The sequence below is a fragment of the Geotrypetes seraphini genome, chromosome 11 (genome assembly GCF_902459505.1).
Source record: "Geotrypetes seraphini chromosome 11, aGeoSer1.1, whole genome shotgun sequence".
NCBI lineage: Eukaryota > Metazoa > Chordata > Amphibia > Gymnophiona > Dermophiidae > Geotrypetes > Geotrypetes seraphini.
This window is the reverse complement of record NC_047094.1, coordinates 4,451,326-4,477,759: the sequence shown is the minus strand read 5'-3', so window position 1 is coordinate 4,477,759 and position 26,434 is coordinate 4,451,326. Positions and strand designations below refer to the sequence as shown.

General features: G+C 44.9%; 2 protein-coding genes across 7 annotated transcripts in view; one reads left to right on the top strand and one right to left on the bottom strand.

The window, feature by feature from the left end:
- On the bottom strand, positions 1–24,876 carry NTHL1 (nth like DNA glycosylase 1). Its single transcript, XM_033962971.1, has 6 exons — positions 24,730–24,876; positions 12,418–12,683; positions 11,149–11,319; positions 9,628–9,787; positions 6,730–6,835; positions 1–301 (listed from the first exon to the last, which is right to left on the bottom strand). The coding sequence occupies exons 1-6, from the start codon at positions 24,818–24,820 to the stop codon at positions 178–180; spliced, it is 918 nt and encodes a 305-aa protein (XP_033818862.1). The 5' UTR covers positions 24,821–24,876; the 3' UTR covers positions 1–177.
- A 42-nt stretch (positions 24,877–24,918) lies between these two features.
- TSC2 (TSC complex subunit 2) overlaps positions 24,919–26,434 on the top strand; it is a 99,632-nt gene continuing 98,116 nt past the window's right edge. For 5 of the 6 annotated variants that reach the window (XM_033962970.1, XM_033962969.1, XM_033962967.1 and 2 more), the window contains exon 1: positions 24,919–25,065. The gene's annotated coding sequence lies outside the window, so the exon portion shown is untranslated. Of the gene's footprint in view, positions 25,066–25,127; positions 25,264–26,434 lie in introns of those variants that run through there. The other variant, XM_033962966.1, reaches the window with a different exon arrangement.

Genomic DNA, 26,434 nt, shown 5'->3' with positions numbered 1-26,434 from the left:
ATTTCTTATCCAGCTTCTCGTAAGAAACATGAAGATGATGAGTGTGGGCATGTAGCCATCTGCTTCTGAAGTGGCAGGACCATCTGAAGCATGATGTAGATAACGGGGAGATGACGACTCTATGCTTGACCCAAAAAGAGGTCCATGAAATGTGCATCAGAAAGCAACGTTCTGGTCTCAGAATCTCTTAGCAGCAGGGCAGATATCCTGGTTCAGACAGCGTCTGCACTGAGGTTTCACAGGGAGGCAGACCTGCTGCCCAAAGCCCACCAGAAGCCAGTTTATCTCACTCCAGAGGTCCCTGCAGCGGAAGGAAGGAAGTCATGGACAGTCACTAAAAGCGGCAAAAGTTCAACCAGGATTGTGACTTTCCTCTTCTCACCTGCTTGAACAGCATTTGGGCTGAAGCCTGGAAAATGTGTTGCTCAGGGCCCTGAGCTAGCAAACTGGATACCATATTCTCTCTAATAACCGCCCAGGATAAATGTCTAGGATGGGTTAATTAAGGAGGCAAAATTTTTTCTCCACCACCCTGTGGTAACCAGCATTTGCTCTCCTCCATTCCCCCCTCCCCCTCCCCCAAGACCACAGGATCTCTCGTCTTGCCTCTCTTCACACTTTTGGCACTTGACAGGTGTTGGGCCTTGAGCACTTCCTCATGCTCAAAGCTTGGAGTATCAGTGCGTGTTCGAGGCCCTGTGAATAAAGGTAAAAATGAAGACGGATCCAGTCATTGTGGGGTGAGCACAATGCCAATTACAGTGAATTCTGGGAGAAAGAATCTACATGTGGCCTTTAAGGACATTTACAGGGGTGGGCAATTAGAGAGAATAGGGTCTATTGGGTAGGTCATCCTTATCCCACTGTGCCTAGGGCAGTGCTTCCCAAACCAAAGGCCTCTTCACCCCTATTGACCCATGGGGTGAGGCTCAGTTTCAGCAACTGTTTCAGAGCAATAACTAACTGGTTAAGATGGAGATCAACTCGTCAAACAAAGCTTGGACTCTCCATACAAACAAATAAGATTTGTCAATAATTATTGGCCACCAGAGAGGGTGAAAGAACCAACACTTAAAATCCCTTAACTTTTGTTCTGATGAGCAGAGCTCCACTGTCCACACGGTATTGCCGTGGTTGGGGCAGTCTGCACGAGGACCATGGAGTCAGCATAAGTTGCTGTGCGGGACCCTTCCTGAGCTTAGCCTCTCTTTACCTACCTCCTACATTACCCCCTTCCTCTCCTGCAGGACCCCAATGTAAGATGAGCTATTTCAAATATTTTCCCTTATGGTGCAGCCTCATTATTAACAGCGGAAGAGGGGGAAAGCGGGTGGAGGTCAGGCCACACTTTCCCTCTCCTCCACATGCGTTGACTGAAGTCTGAAGTGTGTGTGTGTGTGTGTGGGGGGGGGGGGGGGGGGGCTCGGTGTCCTGTGTGGATCAAATGCTTGTCAGGCTTGTGTGCTGGAGGAGGAGAGAAGGACGTGGCCCAACATGCAGCCACTGTTAACAAATGAGGCACTGGGGCTAAGGAAAATATTTGAAATATATATTCCAGTGGGAGGGGAAGGAAGCAAGAGGTGTATATCTACGTTGGGGCAGGGAAGGACAGAGGACGACAAGCTCAGGAAGGGCTAAAGCAAGATTCAGGAGATCAAGCTAGGGGAGTGGATTTGAGAAAGTGAGTCCTGGGAGGGTAAATTAGGAGTTGTGAAAGCTGTGTATTATGGGTGCTTAGGGTGGGGGAGGGCGCAAGCTTTTGGAGGGGGTAGGCTGGAGACAGAACTGTACAGGAGTCTTGCTGGGGAACAAGAAGGGGGGGGGGCTTTTTCATCTATGGGGTGAGGGATGGGAAAAAGTGAAACCTAGGGTGAATTTTAGCTAAGGTTGAGGCGTCAGACTGCTGCGGGGTGGATCTAACCCAGACATGGGCAACTCTGGTCCTCGAGGGCCGGAATCCAATTGGGTTTTCAGGATTTCCCCAATGAATATGTATGAGATCTATTTGCATGCACTGCTTTCACTGCATATTCATTGGGGAAATCCTGTAAACCCGGCCCTCGAGGATCGGAGTTGCCCATGTCTGGTCTAACCTGAGCAGAGAGAACTAAGTTTTTAGGATGAGGAAATTCTAGACACACACAAAAATTATATAAATAAAATATGGAACTGTGCAGGATTTCAAAAGAAAATAGTGTACAAATTCCCCCCAGGAGTAAATTACTCAAAGATACAGTAAATCAAAGCAAGGTCCAGTTATATAAGTCTCCTTAATAACAGGGTGTGATCAAACCCATCAAAAGGCAGCAGACAAATCAAATAGAGTCTGAGTCCTGCCAAAGACAGACTGATCAGAACAAATCTCACCAGTTCTCGTTAACAGTCACTGCTGCATTTGTTCAAACTCTGCCTTTGCAACTGCTTTACTTAAAACCGGGTTTGCCCACTTGCAGTCTCTAAAAGTCAAAACAAGAATGGCCAAAATGGTCATTTTTTTTTCTCTTAATTTTGCAATGTGAAAGCCAAGCTCTTAGTCCGAGGAGGCAGACGAGTAAGGTGGTCTGCTGTGCCTGGCCCTGCCTTTGCACAAATTAAATTCGGAAACAAATGGTGATGACGATTTTTCAAAAGAAATCTGAAAAACCTTTTTCTAAATACAGGCACGAGATCCTTTATCCAAAAAACAAAATTTGGAAAAATGACAAAAGAGAGCTGCAAATTCCACTCGGGGTGGCAGCAAGAAGCGGTTTCATACTTTGGAACAAGTTTGTGTTTGAAATGCTTGACGCTTAAATAAATCGGCATCTAAAGTTTGGCACCTTACTTACCCCCCGCAGAAGCGGATTTTAGCGCAGGCCAGTGCGTTGAATGCTCTGCGCTGCTCCCAACGCTCATAGGAACTAACCCCCTTGCTGAGCTGGAAAGTACCTGGGTGTTTGGTTTGTATGACTGTGGAGTGTTTGCTGTCTGCTTGTTGTGGATTGAGGCCGAGTGTTTGGGGTTTGTGAGTGTTTGATTGGAGGGTTTTGTACTTCAAAAATGTCAATTGTGTTGGGCATCCAGCCATTGGGTTCCTGTTTTGTGACTCATTTGCTGTCATGGGTTTCTAGTGTTGGTTTCAATGCTAGATCTGTTCTGATCCTGGTTGTATGTTCCCTTTGCAATTGCTAATAAAGACAATATAAAAAAAAAGACCCAAGTCTTCAAGAATCGTGAAGAATTTGCTGCTCTTGTCACGAAACAATGACATCCCTCACTATCTGGTCCTTCGATGGCCCAGTCCTACGTCTTCTCCAACAACTTAATTACTCTGCAGCTGGGGATTCGAAGAGAGAGAGAGAATCCTTTTCATCTTCAAGCTAATCTGAAGGGCACTTATTACTTGTAATAGCCACTCATCCACCCTGTTTAATAGTTCAAAAAACTGGCATAGGCAGGAAAAACCAGTTACACAAACTCATCGTACCAACTTGATCCACCCAATATACAGTTATATAAATACTAGGAGACTTTTTATTAATGAAGGAAAATTTGTTCTTAACTGATTTTGCATGTACCACTCTGACCATCATTCTTGGATCAAAACCGATTCTGCTTTCCACAAACCCCTGATCCCTCTTCCTACACCACAAAACCTCCGTCTCTTTAGTATCCCAGCTAAAGCACACATTTTCGACATGCTGATTCCCGCCACTACTGGCAAAGTTAAATGTGACTGAATGGGAAAGCCTTCTCAAGTGCAGAAAGTAACCGGCCACAAATTCAGCAGAAAAAACAGAGATTTAAATTAAAACCTTAAATAATTGAAACCAAAATTGCAAAGCAAACAGAGCACACAAAGGCCACCACCTTTTCAGCTAACAGAGCGGGTTTCACTTGCTTTGCACTCTCTTCATCTCTTGTAGTCCACTGCTTGGATTGTTTTTATTCTCAGGAGTGAGTGATGAACCCAAGTCTCAGCCACAGTTCTCATTGTGCTTAAAACGCTCAAAACACGTTTTCGAAAATGTCCGACTGAACTCAAATTTTGTCAACAATTAACAAACACAGCATCCATCACACACTTCATTTCCTCATGCCTAAATATTTGTTAGGATGGCGTGTACCATCCTACACAAATAAACTGTATATTTCATGAGTTCTCCTTATATCGCCTCACCTGTATTGCACTTGACTTAGACCTACCACGATCCTTTGTTATTTACATTCCTAAGTTACTCGTCATTGTACCCTCACCTATTATGTATGTTCCTCTGTGAACTGCATTGAACTTCACGGTGTATTGCGTTATACAAAAAAAAAATTTTATGTTGTTATGCTATATGTACGTTTTACTGAAATACCAGCAGAATCTGCTATCTCATTTAGGGTCAATTGGCGATCTTCCATCACGATTCGTTGAACTTCAACCATTTTGCTGTTTTTGGATGTCCAGAGCGTTCCTCATCAACAATGCTTGTCCGGCCACGTTTAAACTCAGCTGCCCACGCTTTCACCGTTGAAAATGAAGACGCATCGCCATACACCGCGTCTAACTCGGATTTAATTTTGGTAGGCGATTTTTCCTTCAAAGGAAGGAATTTTATCATGGCGCAATACTCAAATTTTGTCCTTTTTTTTTTTTTTTTAAATAAAGTTCCCTTTAAAAGGCTGATGAGACTGGCTTGAAAATCTAGCCTTAGATGTTTGTCAATGCCATCTGCTGGAGAGCTGTGGAACTGCAATGCTAATCTTGCTCTTTTTTGGGTCAGGCCATAAACTTTTCAATTGACCCTCGTATTAGGCCAGGGTTTTCCTGGCCTAATTTACCAGCACCTAACACAGACACCTACCAACACTAAGTCCTACCACTCCTATTCTCTGCCCCCTAACCATGCCTACTTTGCAAATAGGCACGCATGGTTGCCTCAGCTTAGGTGTTACTAGGGACTGTGCTGAATTCCACACACAATGTTGTTTTTTAATTGTTTAATTAGCATTAAATGGAATTTTTGAATTAAAACACCAATTAAGCTATTTGAAAAATGTTGACTTGTGCGCAGAATTTGGCTAGACATCTAGCAGAACTTAACTTAGGTGCAGTTTAAAGAATCAGGCCCCAAACTTTTTTTTCTGAAGCCGTCATAGAGCTCGAGGGAGAAGGGGAAGACTTCAAACCACTGGGGGAATAAGTAGACTACCTCCTCAATCGCTGCTCAATAGAAGCACTTTTTTGAAACCTAAACGTCAGACAGATGAGCATTCCCCTTCACAAGTGAGGAAATACATTGGTATTTTAAACCCACCCAGACCACGCTCCCTCACTGAGGCAGGTCTTCAGCTTTACACATGTCGAAATCCTGATTTTGCAAAAGCTGGGATATACATTTATGCAATGTAAGTGTCTACATATTGGTTTATGCATGTCTAAAATAATATTAGACTTGACACTTAAATCTTTATTTTCTTTGTCTCCTCTTTAAAATGCCTAATTTGCTCTTAGAAATTAGACTCTCTCTTCCCAATCATTACTCCAGAAATACAAACCTTGGTGAGCCTCAAAAGCTGTTTCTAGAACCTGTAGAATTCCCAACTTTTGTTCATCATTAGGTGTTGACTGGAAGAGCTCGGCTCAGTGCCACTGTCATATCCCCAAGGACTGCTCTATCCCTCAGGATGTGAACAGCTTAGGAATGCCAACAACTCATTTACAGGGACCTCTGGAGCCCTGTAAACACCCAATACGGCTTTGTGGAGTGCTTCTAACCGAAGTGGAAGTGCCTTGAAGGACGCTCATTCTATGCCCCAGAGTGCCACAGGTTGTTACTTCTCCACCCAAAAGCATACAAAGTGTCCAGGACAGTCTGGCAGCAGCTTAAGTGGTATATGTTAAGAAAGCAGAGAACCAAATTCCTCCCCCCCCATCTCTGCTCTGAGCCTGGCTGGGGAACATCTGAACAGGCGCTGTGCCTTCAAGCCACAAGAGACCACTGTGAACTGAGAATTGCTCTGAAGGGATAACACACAGGGTATTTATACACCGCCTCATTCTATTAGTTTAAGAACAGATTTACAGCCTTTCTTTTTTACATCTGTGGTGCAAGGTATCTCTTATTACACATCAATGCAGCCTCACAATGTCCAGATCAAATGATCCAGACAGCGATATAGCCAATGAAGTCCCTCTCACAGTAATCTGCAGAGTGATTGCTAAAGCTGTCTTAGCTTCTAGCCTTAGCAAACCCAGAAACTGGAATTAGTGAGATGCGGGGCCATACATGGTACTATGAAGATTTAGAGAAGCAGCACCCACTGGCAGGTAACCCTAATAAGCCCTATTTTCACTGACCAGCCAGCATCGAAAGAAATACTCTGTCCTTGAAGAAGCTGATCTAGGATATTATGGCAGGGTTGAGGGGTTTGCCCTTTTTCCGATGCCATGGGTACCCTGGCAAAACCAGCACACACAAAAGAGGTCCGTCAGATGTCTCAGTCCAACCAATAATGCAACACTGATTAGTCAAATCTGCGCTCTTGTAGCTCACTAGTCCCCTGAGGAAGGCACTTGCCAAAACGGGGATCCTGGTTGGGACTACAACAGAAGAGAGTGTTTATCCTTTTTGGATTCTGTTATGGACTAATCAATGTAGCGTTGTCGGTTGGACTGAGACATCTTTTGTGCGTGTTGGCCTTGTCATTTTCTCAAGGCAAGCTTTGTGCTTTTCTTGGTTTCTGTTACGATCTACCTACCTTGGCAGCCATTCTTCAAGTGCCACTCGGGTTTCTTCAGGAAATGTTGTCTCCTTGTTCACCCATCCAAGCCTGTTTGAAATCCTGTGCACATGTGTGTCGACCCCTGTGTGAAACACATCAGGTACCAAGAATTACACACTAGGACCGAGAGCAACTGCCTCGCCATTAGCCAGCGTCAGGAATGCAGGGAGCAATCGTGGACATAGGAACACACTTAACACACAACTGTACGCATACTTTTTTTTAAAGCCGTGCACCCAGAATGCAAGGATTGTTTTCCTCAACCCTCCTTTTGTTCATCCTTTAAATGTCTCCTTTACTTTTAAATTGTAGCTCCGCCCTCTTTTCCAACTTGTCTCTAATCAGTCTAGTTTTGGTGAATGTTCAGACATGTACATTTTTTGTGTTTTTTTTTTAAATTTGGTGTCCCCCCATTTTAATCGATGTGTATCGCTTAGAAATTTTTATAAGCGTTTAATCAAATTTTAAATAAACTTGAAACGCAGCTACATTTTTACATATAAACACAAATGGTGCCTGGCATGAGTCTAACTTCTGGCATCCCATCATCTTTCTCAAAGACATTCACTGTTATTACTTGTCATTTTTATCGAGCTGCTAGACGTACAAAGCACTGTACATTAAAAGATTCAAGAGATAGTCTATGCTCAGTAGTCTAATCAAGCAGGACAAGTAGGGGGTTAAGGAGTTTCTCAGGCCTGGGTGCAAGTGGGAGTTAGGAGTTAAAAGCAACCTTGAGAAAGTGGGACATATGATTGAGTGGAGTGGAAGGGGTACAAGTGGATCGATTTTTCACTTCATCAAAAATAACAAAGACTAGGGGATACTCGATGAAGTTACAGGGAAATACTTTTAAAAACCAAGAGGAGGAAATATTTTTTCGCTCTGAAACGTATTGCCAGAAGTTGTGGTAAGAGCGGATAGTGTAACTGGTTTTAAGAAAGGTTTGGACAAGTTCCTGGAGGAAAAGTCCATAGTCTGTTATTGAGAAAGACATGGGGGAAGCCACTGCTTGCCCTGGATCAGTACCATGGAATGTTGCTGCTCTTTGGGATTCCGGAATCTTGCTATTCCTTGGGATCATGTATGGAATGTTGCTACTCCTTGGTTTTTGGCCAGGACTAGGGACCTGGATTGGCCACCGTGAGAATAGGCTACTGGGCTTGACCCAGTAAGGCTAGCCTTATGTTCTTATGAAATTGAATAGTGCTAGAGACAGAGCTTGACATACTGACTCAGGTGGTCTATTCCAGACGTGATGTGCAGCAAGAGAAGGAACATAGTCTGGAGTTGGCCCAGAGATGCCATGTAGCACAACTTTATAATAATAATAATAGTTTATTCTTATAAACCGCCAAACCATCAGTTCATGGCAGTTCACAATAATAATGCACCGGGCATTGGAAATACAAAGTCATACGGCAATGATTAAGAATAGAACTTACATAATTCAGAATAATAAAACATTAAGCAAAGAAGTTTTCAGCATCATAAAACTATTAAAAATAGAAATTTCGCAATTCAATTGACAGTACAAATAATCCAAAAATCAAACAGGAAGTTAGATGGATTTAGAGAATAAAGATTAACATCAATTCTGTATTTCATATTTTTATGGGTCACACTGCTGAAACCTAGGCATTGTGGGTAATGGCATCGCCCCCTCGGAGACTCTGTTCTTTGATCTTGGCACAGCGCTATAGCTGGGCAACAACCTTCCCTCCTTGTGCTGGTACTGTGAGCTTTTCATTTGGGGAGGGGGGGAAGGGTTCAGCTGTGGAAGTATCGGTATTGCACAGAGTTCTGATCCGGGTGGATAATAATAATAATAATAACAGCTTATATACCGCAATAGTGTGAAGTTCTATGCGGTTTACAAAGATTAAGCAAAGACACAAATTGATTGACTTTAAGAGGGGAGGAAGAAAGAGGGTTAATAGGACAGGAGGAGAGAGTGATCAATCGAACATATGTCATAATGCTTCATTCCACAATGCCCCAGAGCCAACCCCACCAGCGACGACGCCACAATGGCCTAACCGCCCCAAACCTGGCCCACACGAGACCTCATCTCGAGTACTGTGTTCAATTCTGGAGACCACACTACCGAAAAGATGTGTTGAGAATTGAGTCGGTTCAGCGAATGGCTACCAGGATGGTCTTGGGGCTCAGGGATCTCACGTATGAAGAAAGGTTAAAAAAAACTGCGGATGTACTCGCTGGAGGAGCGAAGAGAGAGGGGGGACATGATTGAGACCTTTAAATATATCACGGGGCGTATAGAGGTGAAAGATGATATCTTCAGTCTTACAGGACCCTCGGTAACCAGAGGACACTCGCTGAAAATCAGGGGAGGGAAATTTCGGGGTGATGCTAGGAAGTACTTCTTCACCGAAAGGGTGGTCGATCATTGGAACGAGCTGCCTCAGCGGGTGATTGAGGCCAGGAGTGTGTTAGATTTCAAGAGAAAATGGGATATTCATGTGGGATCTCTAGGAGAGTAAGAATCAGGGAGTGGGTCATTGGTATGGGCAGACTCGATGGGCTATAGCCCTTTTCTGCCGTCAATTTCTATGTTTCTAAGAACAGCCCCACTGGGTCAGACCAATGGTCCACCAAGCCCAGTAGCCCGCTCTCATGGTGGCCATTCCAGGTCCCCAGTATCTGGCCAAAACCCAAAGAGTAGCAACATTCCAGCATCTCAAAGAATAGCGAGATTCTGGAATCCCAGAGCGTAACAAGATTCTAGAACCCAAAAGAGTAGCGACATTCCATGCTACCGATCCAGGGCAAGCAGTGGCTTCCCCCCATGTCTTAATAACAAACTATGGACTTTTCCTTGACCATAGAGTGCAGAATCTGTAGCACACTTACCGATCCCCGAGACGCTGTTCCAAGCGATGTCCATGATTAAGTGAGCCATTTTGGGTCCCACCCCTGGCAGTTTCACAAGCTCCTCCACGCTGCTGGGGATGTCGGAGTCGTAGTGCTCTTGTAAGATCTGGGTGGTCTGCTTGATGTACCGAGCTTTTCTCTGAGAAAGAAGAACAAGTGAACCCAGCGCCCAGCACCTCTCTCCTGCTCTGTCACTACTGTCTTATCCCAAAAAAATAAGCCCTAGCGTGATTTTTTCTCTCTCCATTTGCTACTAATTTCATAACAAACTCAGGAATATCCCATTACAGCTATCAACATAAGAATTACAAAGAGAAAAATAAAATCATCTGGTCGACAGTATCTTCCTTTAGCTAAGTAATTTAATATAGGAAATACATTTTTGATTTCAAAGCAGGCAGAGTCTGGCATTTATACTACTATATATTTCTTCAATTTACCTCCCTAGTTGGAAAAAACTCCCAGAGAGAGAAAAAAAAAATTTAGGCTACTGTTTGAACTGGTTTATCTTTTAGACAACCTTCTAACTGGACTGGATCTAAAAAGACATATTTACCACTTGCATATGATATAAGGCACCTAGCATGATTTTTAAAGATACTCCTAATATAAGCCCTAGTTAAGATCGAGCCCCGAAGGTCCCTGACACTCCCCAATTCCATCCCTGACACTAGTGCTGCCCGATTTGCCAAAAAAATCAGATTTATCAATTCAGTGACCCCCACCCCCACCCCAATGAGACCTGACATACCTCCACTCCGAGGTCTTCTAAAGCAGCAGCGGCAGCAGCATTCAGAACGGGCTGCTTTGCGGCCTTCCCTTTGGCGCATCACTGATGACATCATCAATGATACGGCAGAGAGCCGGCCCTTGTGGGGAAGGCCGTAAAGCAGCCCGTTCAGAACACTGCTGCCGCTGTTTTTGGAGGCCTCAGAGGTATGGTATGTCAGTCTCATGGTGGGAGGGTTGGCGGGGTTCTGCTGCACAGGGGATGGGAGGGAGGGATAGAAAGATGCTGCAAAAGGGGATGGGGGGAGGTAGGAAAGAGGAAGAATTGGGGTGGAGGAGAGGAAGGGAGAGATGATTGTTGTACATGAAAAAAATAAGATACCCTCCCCAAAATAAGCCCTGGTCTTATTTTTGGGGAAACAAGGTAGCAACAAAACAAATTTTAAAGCGATAAATAAAAGTGTCTAAGCGACCTGCATTTAAAGCTTGCTACAGTTTTGTCCTTTCTTTGCACAGCTCTGTGCGTCAACCTTTTGGGGTGGACCACCCTGGGCATCGTCTTGGTAGGGGTTCTGGCACCTCTCTGCCCCACCCCGGCCTCGCTTCTCCCTCTGAAGTCACTTCCTGGTCATGGGACCAGGAAGTGACATCAGAGGGAGAGCCGAGGCCGGGATAGGCAGGGGTTGGAGCTGCCGCTCGCATCCGTGAAGTAAGAGAAGAGGTGCACGCAGCGGGAGGGGGTGGGGAGCCAAAGTGTCAGTGCAGACTTACCTTCCAGAATCCGACCGGGTAAATGAGCTTTCCCAGCACCTCTTCATCCGTCTGCAGAATGCTATCCACGGTCAGCCCTTTAGACCGCAGCTGGGCCATAGCTGCAGAAGTCACCTCATCTTTCGTCTGACTGGAGAGCATGAGTGACAGCAAAACCTGGTATCGCCTCACCTGTAAGAAGCAGAACATAGAGACCCAGGATTCACTCACAGGAGCCCCCCCCTCCCCCCGCAGGCCCAGAGCATGGCCAGTGTTTGGTGTGCGCATCCCACCCCTCCTGTATCACGTGTGCAGAAGTTAGGTAATGGTGCCGAGTAGAGAGTGGGGGTGGGAAGGCGGGTGATGCTGCCGCGTCAGAGCTGCCCTGCTGAGCGGGCACCAAGTTCTGTTTTCAGCCCACCCTGGCAGATACACACATACAGTATACCTCTCCTAGGCCAAAAACACAAGATCCACTAGGCTTTGATCAGCATGCCCCTTGGGGGTGGACACCAGAAGCTACTTTAGAAGCTATTTCTTCTCACTTGTACTAGGCAAGGTTTATCTTGGGCATGTATAAGGCAGTTTTTGATTTCCGATATCCATTAACAAATAGGAGGAACGGTTTTAATATTTCATTTGACGTGTTTGCTTAGAAAAGCACACTAGAAAGTCCAGATTAAATCAGACTAGCCTAGACCAAGCAGCCAGGAAGACCTTGCCACGGGCCACAGGTGTGTGAGGAGAGAATCCCTTTCACTGCCAGGCACTTGCTGGGGCACAACCAAGGTTGAACAAAAACTAAACTTCCGACTTGCCCACTCATGGTTTTGAAATAGACCCAGTGAGTATGTCCCACTCACTGCCTTTTAAATGTTTAGATGCTAATTTCAGTCCAAAGTCACCGTCTCCACCCCACAGATCAAGAAGGCATGTCTGTGCCACTGACAGACCAATACTCAAGGGCTGCTCAGCATTGCACCTTCCGTCTGCTTTATTGCGTTTCAGAAATACAAAGACTCTGGAAGACTAAGTCATACAAGGTCCCCTAATGCATCCCTCTCACATCCTTTTGAAATTATTGTTTAAATACTGCTGGGCTTAAGCCAAGTTGTCAGAACACAGCAACCGGTCACATTCTGATGACATCAGCAGCAGGGAAAACAAGAATAACGTCATAATTCAGCTTAAAGCTAGTATAAAGGGTTTGCCTATATGTTTCCAGCAGTCACACTAACAGTCTAGAGCTAAGGTTTCCCCCCCTCCCCTACTGAAGCACAGATAGTTTACCTGGGGAGCTACGTCAAGATCGTGACACTTTGCAGCTCCCATTAAGTCCACAGGTGAGTCTCTGCCCTTTCTCATCTCCCGAATGCGATCCAGCTGCTGTTTCCAGTTCTTGGGCTCCCATCTGGATTTCTTTGTGTTGGGCTCTTTGTCATTCTCCCCTCCAGTCTCTGCTGAAAGCTCGTACATGACTGGAAGAGTTTTTCTCCTCTGGGAAGCTCTCCTTGAGGGGAGACGCCTCATGACTATGCCTTGTTTCACATCCTGATCTAGAATGACATTCTATGTTAAAATGGGCTTTTTTCCTGCTCACTCAAGACACTAAAACTGCTGCTGGCTAACATTAGAACAGGGGTGTCAAAGTCCCTCCTCGAGGGCCGCAATCCAGTCGGGTTTTTAGGATTTCCCCAATGAATACGCACTGAAATCACTGCATGCAAATAGATCTCATGCAGATTCATTGGGGAAATCCTGAAAACCCGACTGGATTGCGGCCCTCGAGGAGGGACTTTGACACCCCTGCCATACTGGAACAGACTGAAGATCCAACAAAACCAGTATCCTATTTCTAACAGTGGCCAATCCAGGGCACAAGTGACTGGCAAGATCCCAAAATGAGCCTTTGAGACCTTTGCTCCTGCCATCAGGCTAGTGCAAGGGTGATGTTGCCCAAATATGCAAGAAAACAGAAACCGCATTAGAAAGGTGATACTTATCTCAAAGCTGTGCAGTAAAGGGATAGAGGGTGGAGGTGAAATTCTACCGTTAAAGGGCCTCTTTGTTTAATCATTTTAATTCTAAATATCTGCAACTAAATAGTTTCTAATGTAAAAATAACACAAGAGCTTCATAAGGCGGCTGCTTAAAGGAGGTTCCTCCTTCCCGTTTCTCTTTCCTCAGTTACAGCCTCAGAGCTCCTGACACAGGAATGGAAGATCACTCAAATTTGTTTACAACGGCAGAGAAATGGAAGCCACAGCGGTTGGATTGTCTTCTCCTACTGGACACGCAACGCTGAATTCCTGGAATGTAAAAATTCACCTCTTCAAAGGTATTTTTTAGAACCTGAACATGCCAGCGCACGTCTCCCGACTTCACCCCAGGCTGCGCCCTCAAAGGGGCCATCCTTACGCCCCCCCCCCCGCTCCCTTCTCCTAACCTAGGTCTCCTTTGACCACAAGATTAAAGAGACACCGACTTACTCAAGCTCTTGGAGATCTGTGAAGTGACTCTTGCTGAGAGAATTTGGATTTTATTCACACTTTTTCTTAGTAGTAGCTCAAGGTGAGTTACTTTCAATTGATATATGTATATATTTTTAATCTATGTATTTTCTCACACTGTTGTCCCTAAAGAGCCAAAAAGGCAGAAACATCGGGAAACCAAACTTCACTTCTGCTTCAGGCCTACTCCTTTCAATCCTTCAGCAGCTTCATGAAGCTTTCTGTAAAAACTCGATGCAGGGGTTTAACCCTTACATACCCATTAGTTATGTAACCCTCCCTAATTACTGCTAACATTTCTACACCTGTCTGTTCATCCTGGCCAGGTACATACACTTCTCCCTCCGTATTCGCTGTTTTCTATTAAAAACCATGGTGAATATGGTGAAACCACGAATAACATGGTGGGAGACCTGGCCTGTCCCTGAAGGCGAGGCAAAAACGGTGAAGAAAGTGCTGGGAATCGGCGATTTTCTCTGTAAACGCTTGGAACCAGCAATTTCTCTATGCAAGCTGATGTCATTTGGGGGGGAGGAGCTAGCAAGCTAAAAAAACGTGAATAATCGAAACCGTGATTGCTGAAATCGCAAATGCGGAGGGAGAAGTGTAGTGGTTACACTTCTATGAGTAACCTTTTCCCCTTTACACATAGAATTTCTATCCACTCTGAAATCTTGCTACTCTTTGGGATTGGGCCGGGTACTTGCGACTTTGACAGACCACTGATGAAAGCAGAATACACTTCTCCCTCCGTATGCACGGTTTCGATTATTCACGGTTTTTAGCTTGCTGGCTCCCCCCCCCCCAAAATTACATCAGCTTGCTTAGAGAAATTGCTGATTCCCAACACTTTCTTCACCGTGTTTTGCCTCACCTTCAGGGACAGGCCAGTCTCCCACCATGTTATTTGCGGTTTCACAATATTCACCATGGTTTTTAATAGAAAACTGCGAATAACATATGAAAAAGTTATTTGCGGTTTTTCTGTATTCGCGGGTCTGTTAATCCCTATCGCAGCAAATATGGAGGGAGAAGTGTACTGGGCTGGGTCTGACCTAGTATGGCTATTCTTATACTATTGAGACAGACATGGAGGTTGCCACTGCTAGCCCTGGGATCACTAGCATGGAATCTTGCTATTCTGTTGTGATTCTGCATGGTATGTTTCTATGTTGTAATTATTCTATTTGTCTATCGTCTCTGTCGTATCTAATTTATGGAGTTCTTTTCCATTTTCAGTTTTACGTACAGTCCTTTATCTGTAAATGCTTAGATCAGTTAATGCGATAGTAGTATATCAAATTCATAATAAACATACTCTTTGGGCATTCCGCATGGAATATTGCTACTCTTTGGGGTTCCAGAATCTCGCCTACTCTTTGAGATTCTGGAAATGTTGCTACTATTTTAGGTTCCGGAATCTTGTTACTCTTCAGGGATTCCACATGGAATGCTGCTACTCTTTGAGATTCCAGAATGTTGCTACTGTTTGAGGTTCCGGAATCTTGTTACTCTTCAGGGATTCCACATGGAATGCTGCTACTCTTTGAGATTCTGGAATGTTGCTACTGTTTGAGGTTCCGGAATCTTGTTACTCTTCATGGATTCCACATGGAATGCTGCTACTCTTTGAGATTCTGGAATGTTGCTACTATTTGAGGTTCCGGAATCTTGTTACTCTTCAGGGATTCCACATGGAATGCTGCTACTCTTTGAGATTCCGGAATGTTGCTACTATTTGAGGTTCCGGAATCTTGTTACTCTTCAGGGATTCCACATGGAATGCTGCTACTCTTTGAGATTCCGGAATGTTGCTACTGTTTGAGGTTCCGGAATCTTGTTATTCTTCAGGGATTCCACATGGAATGCTGCTACTCTTTGCGATTCCAGAATGTTGCTACTGTTTGAGGTTCCGGAATCTTGTTACTCTTCAGGGATTCCACATGGAATGCTGCTACTCTTTGAGATTCTAGAATGTTGCTACTGTTTGAGGTTCCGGAATCTTGTTACTGTTCAGGGATTCCACATGGAATGCTGCTACTCTTTGAGATTCCAGAATGTTGCTACTGTTTGAGGTTCCGGAATCTTGTTACTCTTCAGGGATTCCACATGGAATGCTGCTACTCTTTGAGATTCCAGAATGTTGCTACTGTTTGAGGTTCCGGAATCTTGTTACTCTTCAGGGATTCCACTTGGAATGCTGCTACTCTTTGAGATTCTGGAATGTTGCTACTGTTTGAGGTTCCGGAATCTTGTTACTCTTCAGGGATTCCACTTGGAATGCTGCTACTCTTTGAGATTCTGGAATGTTGCTACTGTTTGAGGTTCCGGAATCTTGTTACTCTTCAGGGATTCCACTTGGAATGCTGCTACTCTTTGAAATTCCGGAATGTTGCTACTGTTTGAGGTTCCGGAATCTTGTTACTCTTCAGGGATTCCACATGGAATGCTGCTACTCTTTGCGATTCCAGAATGTTGCTACTGTTTGAGGTTCCGGAATCTTGTTACTGTTCAGGGATTCCACATGGAATGCTGCTACTCTTTGAGATTCCAGAATGTTGCTACTGTTTGAGGTTCCGGAATCTTGTTACTCTTCAGGGATTCCACATGGAATGCTGCTACTCTTTGAGATTCCAGAATGTTGCTACTGTTTGAGGTTCCGGAATCTTGTTACTCTTCAGGGATTCCACATGGAATGCTGCTACTCTTTGAGATTCCGGAATGTTGCTACTGTTTGAGGTTCCGGAATCTTGTTACTCTTCAGGGATTCCACATGGAATGCTGCTACTCTTTGAGATTCTGGAATGTTGCTACTGTTTGAGGTTCCGGAATCTTGTTACTCTTCAGGGATTCCACTTGGAATGCTGCTACTCTTTGAGATTCCAGAATGTTGCTACTGTTTGAGGTTCCGGAATCTTGTTACTCTTCAGGGATTCCACTTGGAATGCTGCTACTCTTTGAGATTCTGGAATGTTGCTACTGTTTGAGGTTCCGGAATCTTGTTACTCTTCAGGGATTCCACTTGGAATGCTGCTACTCTTTGAGATTCTGGAATGTTGCTACTGTTTGAGGTTCCGGAATCTTGTTACTCTTCAGGGATTCCACTTGGAATGCTGCTACTCTTTGAAATTCCGGAATGTTGCTACTGTTTGAGGTTCCGGAATCTTGTTACTCTTCAGGGATTCCACATGGAATGCTGCTACTCTTTGAGATTCCGGAATGTTGCTACTGTTTGAGGTTCCGGAATCTTGTTACTCTTCAGGGATTCCACATGGAATGTTGCTACTGTTTGAGATTCCGGAATCTTGTTACTCTTCAGGGATTCCACATGGAATGCTGCTACTCTTTGAGATTCCGGAATGTTGCTACTGTTTGAGGTTCCGGAATCTTGTTACTCTTCAGGGATTCCACATGGAATGCTGCTACTCTTTGAGATTCCGGAATGTTGCTACTGTTTGAGGTTCCGGAATCTTGTTACTCTTCAGGGATTCCACATGGAATGTTGCTACTGTTTGAGGTTCCGGAATCTTGTTACTCTTCAGGGATTCCACATGGAATGCTGCTACTCTTTGAGATTCCAGAATGTTGCTACTGTTTGAGGTTCCGGAATCTTGTTACTCTTCAGGGATTCCACATGGAATGCTGCTACTCTTTGAGATTCCAGAATGTTGCTACTGTTTGAGGTTCCGGAATCTTGTTACTCTTCAGGGATTCCACATGGAATGCTGCTACTCTTTGAGATTCCAGAATGTTGCTACTGTTTGAGGTTCCGGAATCTTGTTACTCTTCAGGGATTCCACATGGAATGCTGCTACTCTTTGAGATTCTGGAATGTTGCTACTGTTTGAGGTTCCGGAATCTTGTTACTCTTCAGGGATTCCACTTGGAATGCTGCTACTCTTTGAGATTCCAGAATGTTGCTACTGTTTGAGGTTCCGGAATCTTGTTACTCTTCAGGGATTCCACTTGGAATGCTGCTACTCTTTGAGATTCCGGAATGTTGCTACTGTTTGAGGTTCCGGAATCTTGTTACTCTTCAGGGATTCCACTTGGAATGCTGCTACTCTTTGAGATTCTGGAATGTTGCTACTGTTTGAGGTTCCGGAATCTTGTTACTCTTCAGGGATTCCACTTGGAATGCTGCTACTCTTTGAAATTCCGGAATGTTGCTACTGTTTGAGGTTCCGGAATCTTGTTACTCTTCAGGGATTCCACATGGAATGCTGCTACTCTTTGAGATTCCGGAATGTTGCTACTATTTGAGGTTCCGGAATCTTGTTACTCTTCAGGGATTCCACATGGAATGCTGCTACTCTTTGAGATTCCGGAATGTTGCTACTGTTTGAGGTTCCGGAATCTTGTTACTCTTCAGGGATTCCACATGGAATGCTGCTACTCTTTGCGATTCCAGAATGTTGCTACTGTTTGAGGTTCCGGAATCTTGTTACTCTTCAGGGATTCCACATGGAATGCTGCTACTCTTTGAGATTCTAGAATGTTGCTACTGTTTGAGGTTCCGGAATCTTGTTACTGTTCAGGGATTCCACATGGAATGCTGCTACTCTTTGAGATTCCAGAATGTTGCTACTGTTTGAGGTTCCGGAATCTTGTTACTCTTCAGGGATTCCACATGGAATGCTGCTACTCTTTGAGATTCCAGAATGTTGCTACTGTTTGAGGTTCCGGAATCTTGTTACTCTTCAGGGATTCCACTTGGAATGCTGCTACTCTTTGAGATTCTGGAATGTTGCTACTGTTTGAGGTTCTGGAATCTTGTTACTCTTCAGGGATTCCACTTGGAATGCTGCTACTCTTTGAGATTCTGGAATGTTGCTACTGTTTGAGGTTCCGGAATCTTGTTACTCTTCAGGGATTCCACTTGGAATGCTGCTACTCTTTGAAATTCCGGAATGTTGCTACTGTTTGAGGTTCCGGAATCTTGTTACTCTTCAGGGATTCCACATGGAATGCTGCTACTCTTTGCGATTCCAGAATGTTGCTACTGTTTGAGGTTCCGGAATCTTGTTACTGTTCAGGGATTCCACATGGAATGCTGCTTCTCTTTGAGATTCCAGAATGTTGCTACTGTTTGAGGTTCCGGAATCTTGTTACTCTTCAGGGATTCCACATGGAATGCTGCTACTCTTTGAGATTCCAGAATGTTGCTACTGTTTGAGGTTCCGGAATCTTGTTACTCTTCAGGGATTCCACATGGAATGCTGCTACTCTTTGAGATTCCGGAATGTTGCTACTGTTTGAGGTTCCGGAATCTTGTTACTCTTCAGGGATTCCACATGGAATGCTGCTACTCTTTGAGATTCTGGAATGTTGCTACTGTTTGAGGTTCCGGAATCTTGTTACTCTTCAGGGATTCCACTTGGAATGCTGCTACTCTTTGAGATTCCAGAATGTTGCTACTGTTTGAGGTTCCGGAATCTTGTTACTCTTCAGGGATTCCACTTGGAATGCTGCTACTCTTTGAGATTCTGGAATGTTGCTACTGTTTGAGGTTCCGGAATCTTGTTACTCTTCAGGGATTCCACTTGGAATGCTGCTACTCTTTGAGATTCTGGAATGTTGCTACTGTTTGAGGTTCCGGAATCTTGTTACTCTTCAGGGATTCCACTTGGAATGCTGCTACTCTTTGAAATTCCGGAATGTTGCTACTGTTTGAGGTTCCGGAATCTTGTTACTCTTCAGGGATTCCACATGGAATGCTGCTACTCTTTGAGATTCCGGAATGTTGCTACTGTTTGAGGTTCCGGAATCTTGTTACTCTTCAGGGATTCCACATGGAATGTTGCTACTGTTTGAGATTCCGGAATCTTGTTACTCTTCAGGGATTCCACATGGAATGCTGCTACTCTTTGAGATTCCGGAATGTTGCTACTGTTTGAGGTTCCGGAATCTTGTTACTCTTCAGGGATTCCACATGGAATGCTGCTACTCTTTGAGATTCCGGAATGTTGCTACTGTTTGAGGTTCCGGAATCTTGTTACTCTTCAGGGATTCCACATGGAATGTTGCTACTGTTTGAGGTTCCGGAATCTTGTTACTCTTCAGGGATTCCACTTGGAATGCTGCTACTCTTTGAGATTCCAGAATGTTGCTACTGTTTGAGGTTCCGGAATCTTGTTACTCTTCAGGGATTCCACATGGAATGCTGCTACTCTTTGAGATTCCGGAATGTTGCTACTGTTTGAGGTTCCGGAATCTTGTTACTCTTCAGGGATTCCACATGGAATGCTGCTACTCTTTGAGATTCCGGAATGTTGCTACTGTTTGAGGTTCCGGAATCTCGTTACTCTTCAGGGATTCCACATGGAATGCTGCTACTCTTTGAGATTCCGGAATGTTGCTACTGTTTGAGGTTCCGGAATCTTGTTACTCTTCAGGGATTCCACATGGAATGCTGCTACTCTTTGAAATTCCGGAATGTTGCTACTGTTTGAGGTTCCGGAATCTTGTTACTCTTCAGGGATTCCACATGGAATGCTGCTACTCTTTGAGATTCCGGAATGTTGCTACTGTTTGAGGTTCCGGAATCTTGTTACTCTTCAGGGATTCCACATGGAATGTTGCTACTGTTTGAGATTCCGGAATCTTGTTACTCTTCAGGGATTCCACATGGAATGCTGCTACTCTTTGAGATTCCGGAATGTTGCTACTGTTTGAGGTTCCGGAATCTTGTTACTCTTCAGGGATTCCACATGGAATGCTGCTACTCTTTGAGATTCCGGAATGTTGCTACTGTTTGAGGTTCCGGAATCTTGTTACTCTTCAGGGATTCCACATGGAATGTTGCTACTGTTTGAGGTTCCGGAATCTTGTTACTCTTCAGGGATTCCACTTGGAATGCTGCTACTCTTTGAGATTCCAGAATGTTGCTACTGTTTGAGGTTCCGGAATCTTGTTACTCTTCAGGGATTCCACATGGAATGCTGCTACTCTTTGAGATTCCGGAATGTTGCTACTGTTTGAGGTTCCGGAATCTTGTTACTCTTCAGGGATTCCACATGGAATGCTGCTACTCTTTGAGATTCCGGAATGTTGCTACTGTTTGAGGTTCCGGAATCTTGTTACTCTTCAGGGATTCCACATGGAATGTTGCTACTGTTTGAGGTTCCGGAATCTTGTTACTCTTCAGGGATTCCACATGGAATGCTGCTACTCTTTGAGATTCCGGAATGTTGCTACTGTTTGAGGTTCCGGAATCTTGTTACTCTTCAGGGATTCCACATGGAATGTTGCTACTGTTTGAGGTTCCGGAATCTTGTTACTCTTCAGGGATTCCACATGGAATGCTGCTACTCTTTGAGATTCCGGAATGTTGCTACTGTTTGAGGTTCCGGAATCTTGTTACTCTTCAAGGATTCCACATGGAATGTTGCTACTGTTTGAGGTTCCGGAATCTTGTTACTCTTCAGGGATTCCACATGGAATGCTGCTACTCTTTGAGATTCCGGAATGTTGCTACTGTTTGAGGTTCCGGAATCTTGTTACTCTTCAGGGATTCCACATGGAATGCTGCTACTCTTTGAGATTCCGGAATGTTGCTACTGTTTGAGGTTCCGGAATCTTGTTACTCTTCAGGGATTCCACATGGAATGTTGCTACTGTTTGAGGTTCCGGAATCTTGTTACTCTTCAGGGATTCCACATGGAATGCTGCTACTCTTTGAGATTCCGGAATGTTGCTACTGTTTGAGGTTCCGGAATCTTGTTACTCTTCAGGGATTCCACATGGAATGTTGCTACTGTTTGAGGTTCCGGAATCTTGTTACTCTTCAGGGATTCCACATGGAATGCTGCTACTCTTTGAGATTCCGGAATGTTGCTACTGTTTGAGGTTCCGGAATCTTGTTACTCTTCAGGGATTCCACATGGAATGTTGCTACTGTTTGAGGTTCCGGAATCTTGTTACTCTTCAGGGATTCCACATGGAATGCTGCTACTCTTTGCGATTCCAGAATGTTGCTACTGTTTGAGGTTCCGGAATCTTGTTACTGTTCAGGGATTCCACATGGAATGCTGCTTCTCTTTGAGATTCCAGAATGTTGCTACTGTTTGAGGTTCCGGAATCTTGTTACTCTTCAGGGATTCCACATGGAATGCTGCTACTCTTTGAGATTCCAGAATGTTGCTACTGTTTGAGGTTCCGGAATCTTGTTACTCTTCAGGGATTCCACATGGAATGCTGCTACTCTTTGAGATTCCGGAATGTTGCTACTGTTTGAGGTTCCGGAATCTTGTTACTCTTCAGGGATTCCACATGGAATGCTGCTACTCTTTGAGATTCTGGAATGTTGCTACTGTTTGAGGTTCCGGAATCTTGTTACTCTTCAGGGATTCCACATGGAATGCTGCTACTCTTTGAGATTCCAGAATGTTGCTACTGTTTGAGGTTCCGGAATCTTGTTACTCTTCAGGGATTCCACTTGGAATGCTGCTACTCTTTGAGATTCTGGAATGTTGCTACTGTTTGAGGTTCCGGAATCTTGTTACTCTTCAGGGATTCCACTTGGAATGCTGCTACTCTTTGAGATTCTGGAATGTTGCTACTGTTTGAGGTTCCGGAATCTTGTTACTCTTCAGGGATTCCACTTGGAATGCTGCTACTCTTTGAAATTCCGGAATGTTGCTACTGTTTGAGGTTCCGGAATCTTGTTACTCTTCAGGGATTCCACATGGAATGCTGCTACTCTTTGAGATTCCGGAATGTTGCTACTGTTTGAGGTTCCGGAATCTTGTTACTCTTCAGGGATTCCACATGGAATGTTGCTACTGTTTGAGATTCCGGAATCTTGTTACTCTTCAGGGATTCCACATGGAATGCTGCTACTCTTTGAGATTCCGGAATGTTGCTACTGTTTGAGGTTCCGGAATCTTGTTACTCTTCAGGGATTCCACATGGAATGCTGCTACTCTTTGAGATTCCGGAATGTTGCTACTGTTTGAGGTTCCGGAATCTTGTTACTCTTCAGGGATTCCACATGGAATGTTGCTACTGTTTGAGGTTCCGGAATCTTGTTACTCTTCAGGGATTCCACTTGGAATGCTGCTACTCTTTGAGATTCCAGAATGTTGCTACTGTTTGAGGTTCCGGAATCTTGTTACTCTTCAGGGATTCCACATGGAATGCTGCTACTCTTTGAGATTCCGGAATGTTGCTACTGTTTGAGGTTCCGGAATCTTGTTATTCTTCAGGGATTCCACATGGAATGCTGCTACTCTTTGAGATTCCGGAATGTTGCTACTGTTTGAGGTTCCGGAATCTTGTTACTCTTCAGGGATTCCACATGGAATGCTGCTACTCTTTGAGATTCCGGAATGTTGCTACTGTTTGAGGTTCCGGAATCTTGTTACTCTTCAGGGATTCCACATGGAATGCTGCTACTCTTTGAAATTCCGGAATGTTGCTACTGTTTGAGGTTCCGGAATCTTGTTACTCTTCAGGGATTCCACATGGAATGCTGCTACTCTTTGAGATTCCGGAATGTTGCTACTGTTTGAGGTTCCGGAATCTTGTTACTCTTCAGGGATTCCACATGGAATGTTGCTACTGTTTGAGATTCCGGAATCTTGTTACTCTTCAGGGATTCCACATGGAATGCTGCTACTCTTTGAGATTCCGGAATGTTGCTACTGTTTGAGGTTCCGGAATCTTGTTACTCTTCAGGGATTCCACATGGAATGCTGCTACTCTTTGAGATTCCGGAATGTTGCTACTGTTTGAGGTTCCGGAATCTTGTTACTCTTCAGGGATTCCACATGGAATGTTGCTACTGTTTGAGGTTCCGGAATCTTGTTACTCTTCAGGGATTCCACTTGGAATGCTGCTACTCTTTGAGATTCCAGAATGTTGCTACTGTTTGAGGTTCCGGAATCTTGTTACTCTTCAGGGATTCCACATGGAATGCTGCTACTCTTTGAGATTCCGGAATGTTGCTACTGTTTGAGGTTCCGGAATCTTGTTACTCTTCAGGGATTCCACATGGAATGCTGCTACTCTTTGAGATTCCGGAATGTTGCTACTGTTTGAGGTTCCGGAATCTTGTTACTCTTCAGGGATTCCACATGGAATGTTGCTACTGTTTGAGGTTCCGGAATCTTGTTACTCTTCAGGGATTCCACATGGAATGCTGCTACTCTTTGAGATTCCGGAATGTTGCTACTGTTTGAGGTTCCGGAATCTTGTTACTCTTCAGGGATTCCACATGGAATGTTGCTACTGTTTGAGGTTCCGGAATCTTGTTACTCTTCAGGGATTCCACATGGAATGCTGCTACTCTTTGAGATTCCGGAATGTTGCTACTGTTTGAGGTTCCGGAATCTTGTTACTCTTCAAGGATTCCACATGGAATGTTGCTACTGTTTGAGGTTCCGGAATCTTGTTACTCTTCAGGGATTCCACATGGAATGCTGCTACTCTTTGAGATTCCGGAATGTTGCTACTGTTTGAGGTTCCGGAATCTTGTTACTCTTCAGGGATTCCACATGGAATGCTGCTACTCTTTGAGATTCCGGAATGTTGCTACTGTTTGAGGTTCCGGAATCTTGTTACTCTTCAGGGATTCCACATGGAATGTTGCTACTGTTTGAGGTTCCGGAATCTTGTTACTCTTCAGGGATTCCACATGGAATGCTGCTACTCTTTGAGATTCCGGAATGTTGCTACTGTTTGAGGTTCCGGAATCTTGTTACTCTTCAGGGATTCCACATGGAATGTTGCTACTGTTTGAGGTTCCGGAATCTTGTTACTCTTCAGGGATTCCACATGGAATGCTGCTACTCTTTGAGATTCCGGAATGTTGCTACTGTTTGAGGTTCCGGAATCTTGTTACTCTTCAGGGATTCCACATGGAATGTTGCTACTGTTTGAGGTTCCGGAATCTTGTTACTCTTCAGGGATTCCACATGGAATGCTGCTACTCTTTGGGGTTCTGCCAGGTACTTTTGCCCTCGATTGGCCACTGTGGAAAGAGGAAACTGGGCTAGATGGAGCGTTGTTCTGACCTCCATTAAAAACCAAGTCTACGGAAATAAAACTAGGCCAGCTTCCACGTCCTGCACGCGGCCCCACCAAACCTCACCTGCCGCCGTCTCTAGCATAAAGCTCATTGCCGCCGGGAACTCGCACAGATTGGCCCGAGGCTCGCGGGCTAAGCGTGCGTCAGCGCGCATGCGCAATCTCTTCCGCTCGCCCTCCTCCTCCTCCCTGGCTTCTATTGGGTGAAATTGAGGGGTGGAGCTCTTTCATGACGCGATTGTCTGACGCCATCACCTCCCACCCGAATGGAGTCCAATTGCCGGCCCGGAAGTAGGCGTGAAAAAGGCAGGAAGTTCCGGGTGGAAGGTCCCAAGACCTATCCCGGCGCGGCGGGAGCAGACTCTGGTCGTTGCTCCCTCCCCCCTTCACCTGTCTGGCGGTAAGTGGGGGGTGAAGCCGGTGCTTCGAGCGGGGGGAGGGAGCGTTGGAAGCTCCGGCTCTTCAGCTGGGGGAGGGGAGGGGGTTAAGTAGCTGCAGTGACCGCATTCTCCTCCTCCCCCACCACTTATTTTATTCCTTCAGTTTTCTATCCTCTTCTCCCAGGGGAGCTCAGAACGCTTTACACCAGTTTATTCAGGTACTCGAGCATTTCTCCCTGTCTTACAATCTCTCTAATGTACCCGGGGCAAAGGGGGGATTAAGTGACTTGCCCAGGGTCAAAAGGAGCAGCGTGGGGGGCTGAGGCTGTAGCTTTAACCATTGCCCTACTCTAGAAATCAAAGTGTAGTAAAAGGGAGCCAAGTCTAGGACAATGAAGCCATTGTGACATCACTGATGAGGTTGGCTCTTATTGGTGGAATGAGGCATCATGACGTCACAATACCAGCTCTGGTTATCAGAGGCTGCAACTTTTCACACTCAGGGTGCTGAGGCTGTAGCTTTAACCACTGTGCCACACTCTGCTTCAGTCCAGACAAGTATGTAGGTAACGCACACATAGGCACCTTGACTGTAGGCTCTTCTCTCACCCTTCTGCCCTCCATGACATTTCTCCTTGGCTGCAGGGTTTTCTCTCACTCTTCTGCCCCCCCCCCCCCCAATGATATTTCTCCTTGGCTGCAGGGTCTTCTCTCACCCTTCTGCCCCCCCCCTCCCCCCAAGATTTCTCCTTGGCTATTCCAGCACAGTTAATCAACAGCTTGTTCTCATGGTAGCCTTTCTTGTGGATGCTCTTTTCATTCCCATGGAGTATAGGTAGTCAAAGACCAAGTGCTTGGTTCCTCCCAACCCTTCCCCCATACATAAAAACTGTCAATCATATTTGCATAACATCCCCAAAAGTATTGATCTCCTAACTCCACCCACCTAAGGCAGCTTACCTGCTCCCATCACCCTAGTAGTCCCAGGAGACCCTCCCATCTCCTGCGCTGTTACAGAGGCATTCACCCTGGGGTGTGGGAGAGGAGGTTAACACTTGCCTTTACAAATCCCTGCTCAAAGGTGGGTTGTGCTTTTCTGGTTTTTGGGCAGAGGGAGGTGAGCTGGTGACTTTTTTTGTTTGTTTGTAGCTGAAGGTGAGTTATGTTCAAGACAATAGGTAACTTTCTATCTCATGAGGATTTGAAATCTGCACTTGCACCTGAGGCAGTGACCACAAGGAGCTACAGCATGTTAGAACCATGATTTTCCTTGTTCTCATCCTGCTGCATAGATTAGACTAATCTGTTTTTGTGTTTGCCAAAGCACTCTGGACTTTCGAGGGTGTGCTAGTGGAATAAGCTGATTTTGAGCCCTCATTTCACTGATTC

What these genes read in the sequence shown, in the direction of transcription:
- NTHL1 (XM_033962971.1), bottom strand. Translation starts at nt 24,820, where the DNA reads ATGCGCGCTGACGCACGCTTAGCCCGCGAGCCTCGGGCCAATCTGTGC. An exon ending in ATCTTGACGTAGCTCCCCAG is followed by an intron (nt 11,320 to 12,417) that starts GTAAACTATCTG and finishes TGCTTCTTACAG; the next exon opens with GTGAGGCGATACCAGGTTTT. An exon ending in ACCCGGTCGGATTCTGGAAG is followed by an intron (nt 9,788 to 11,148) that starts GTAAGTCTGCAC and finishes CTTCTTTCTCAG; the next exon opens with AGAAAAGCTCGGTACATCAA.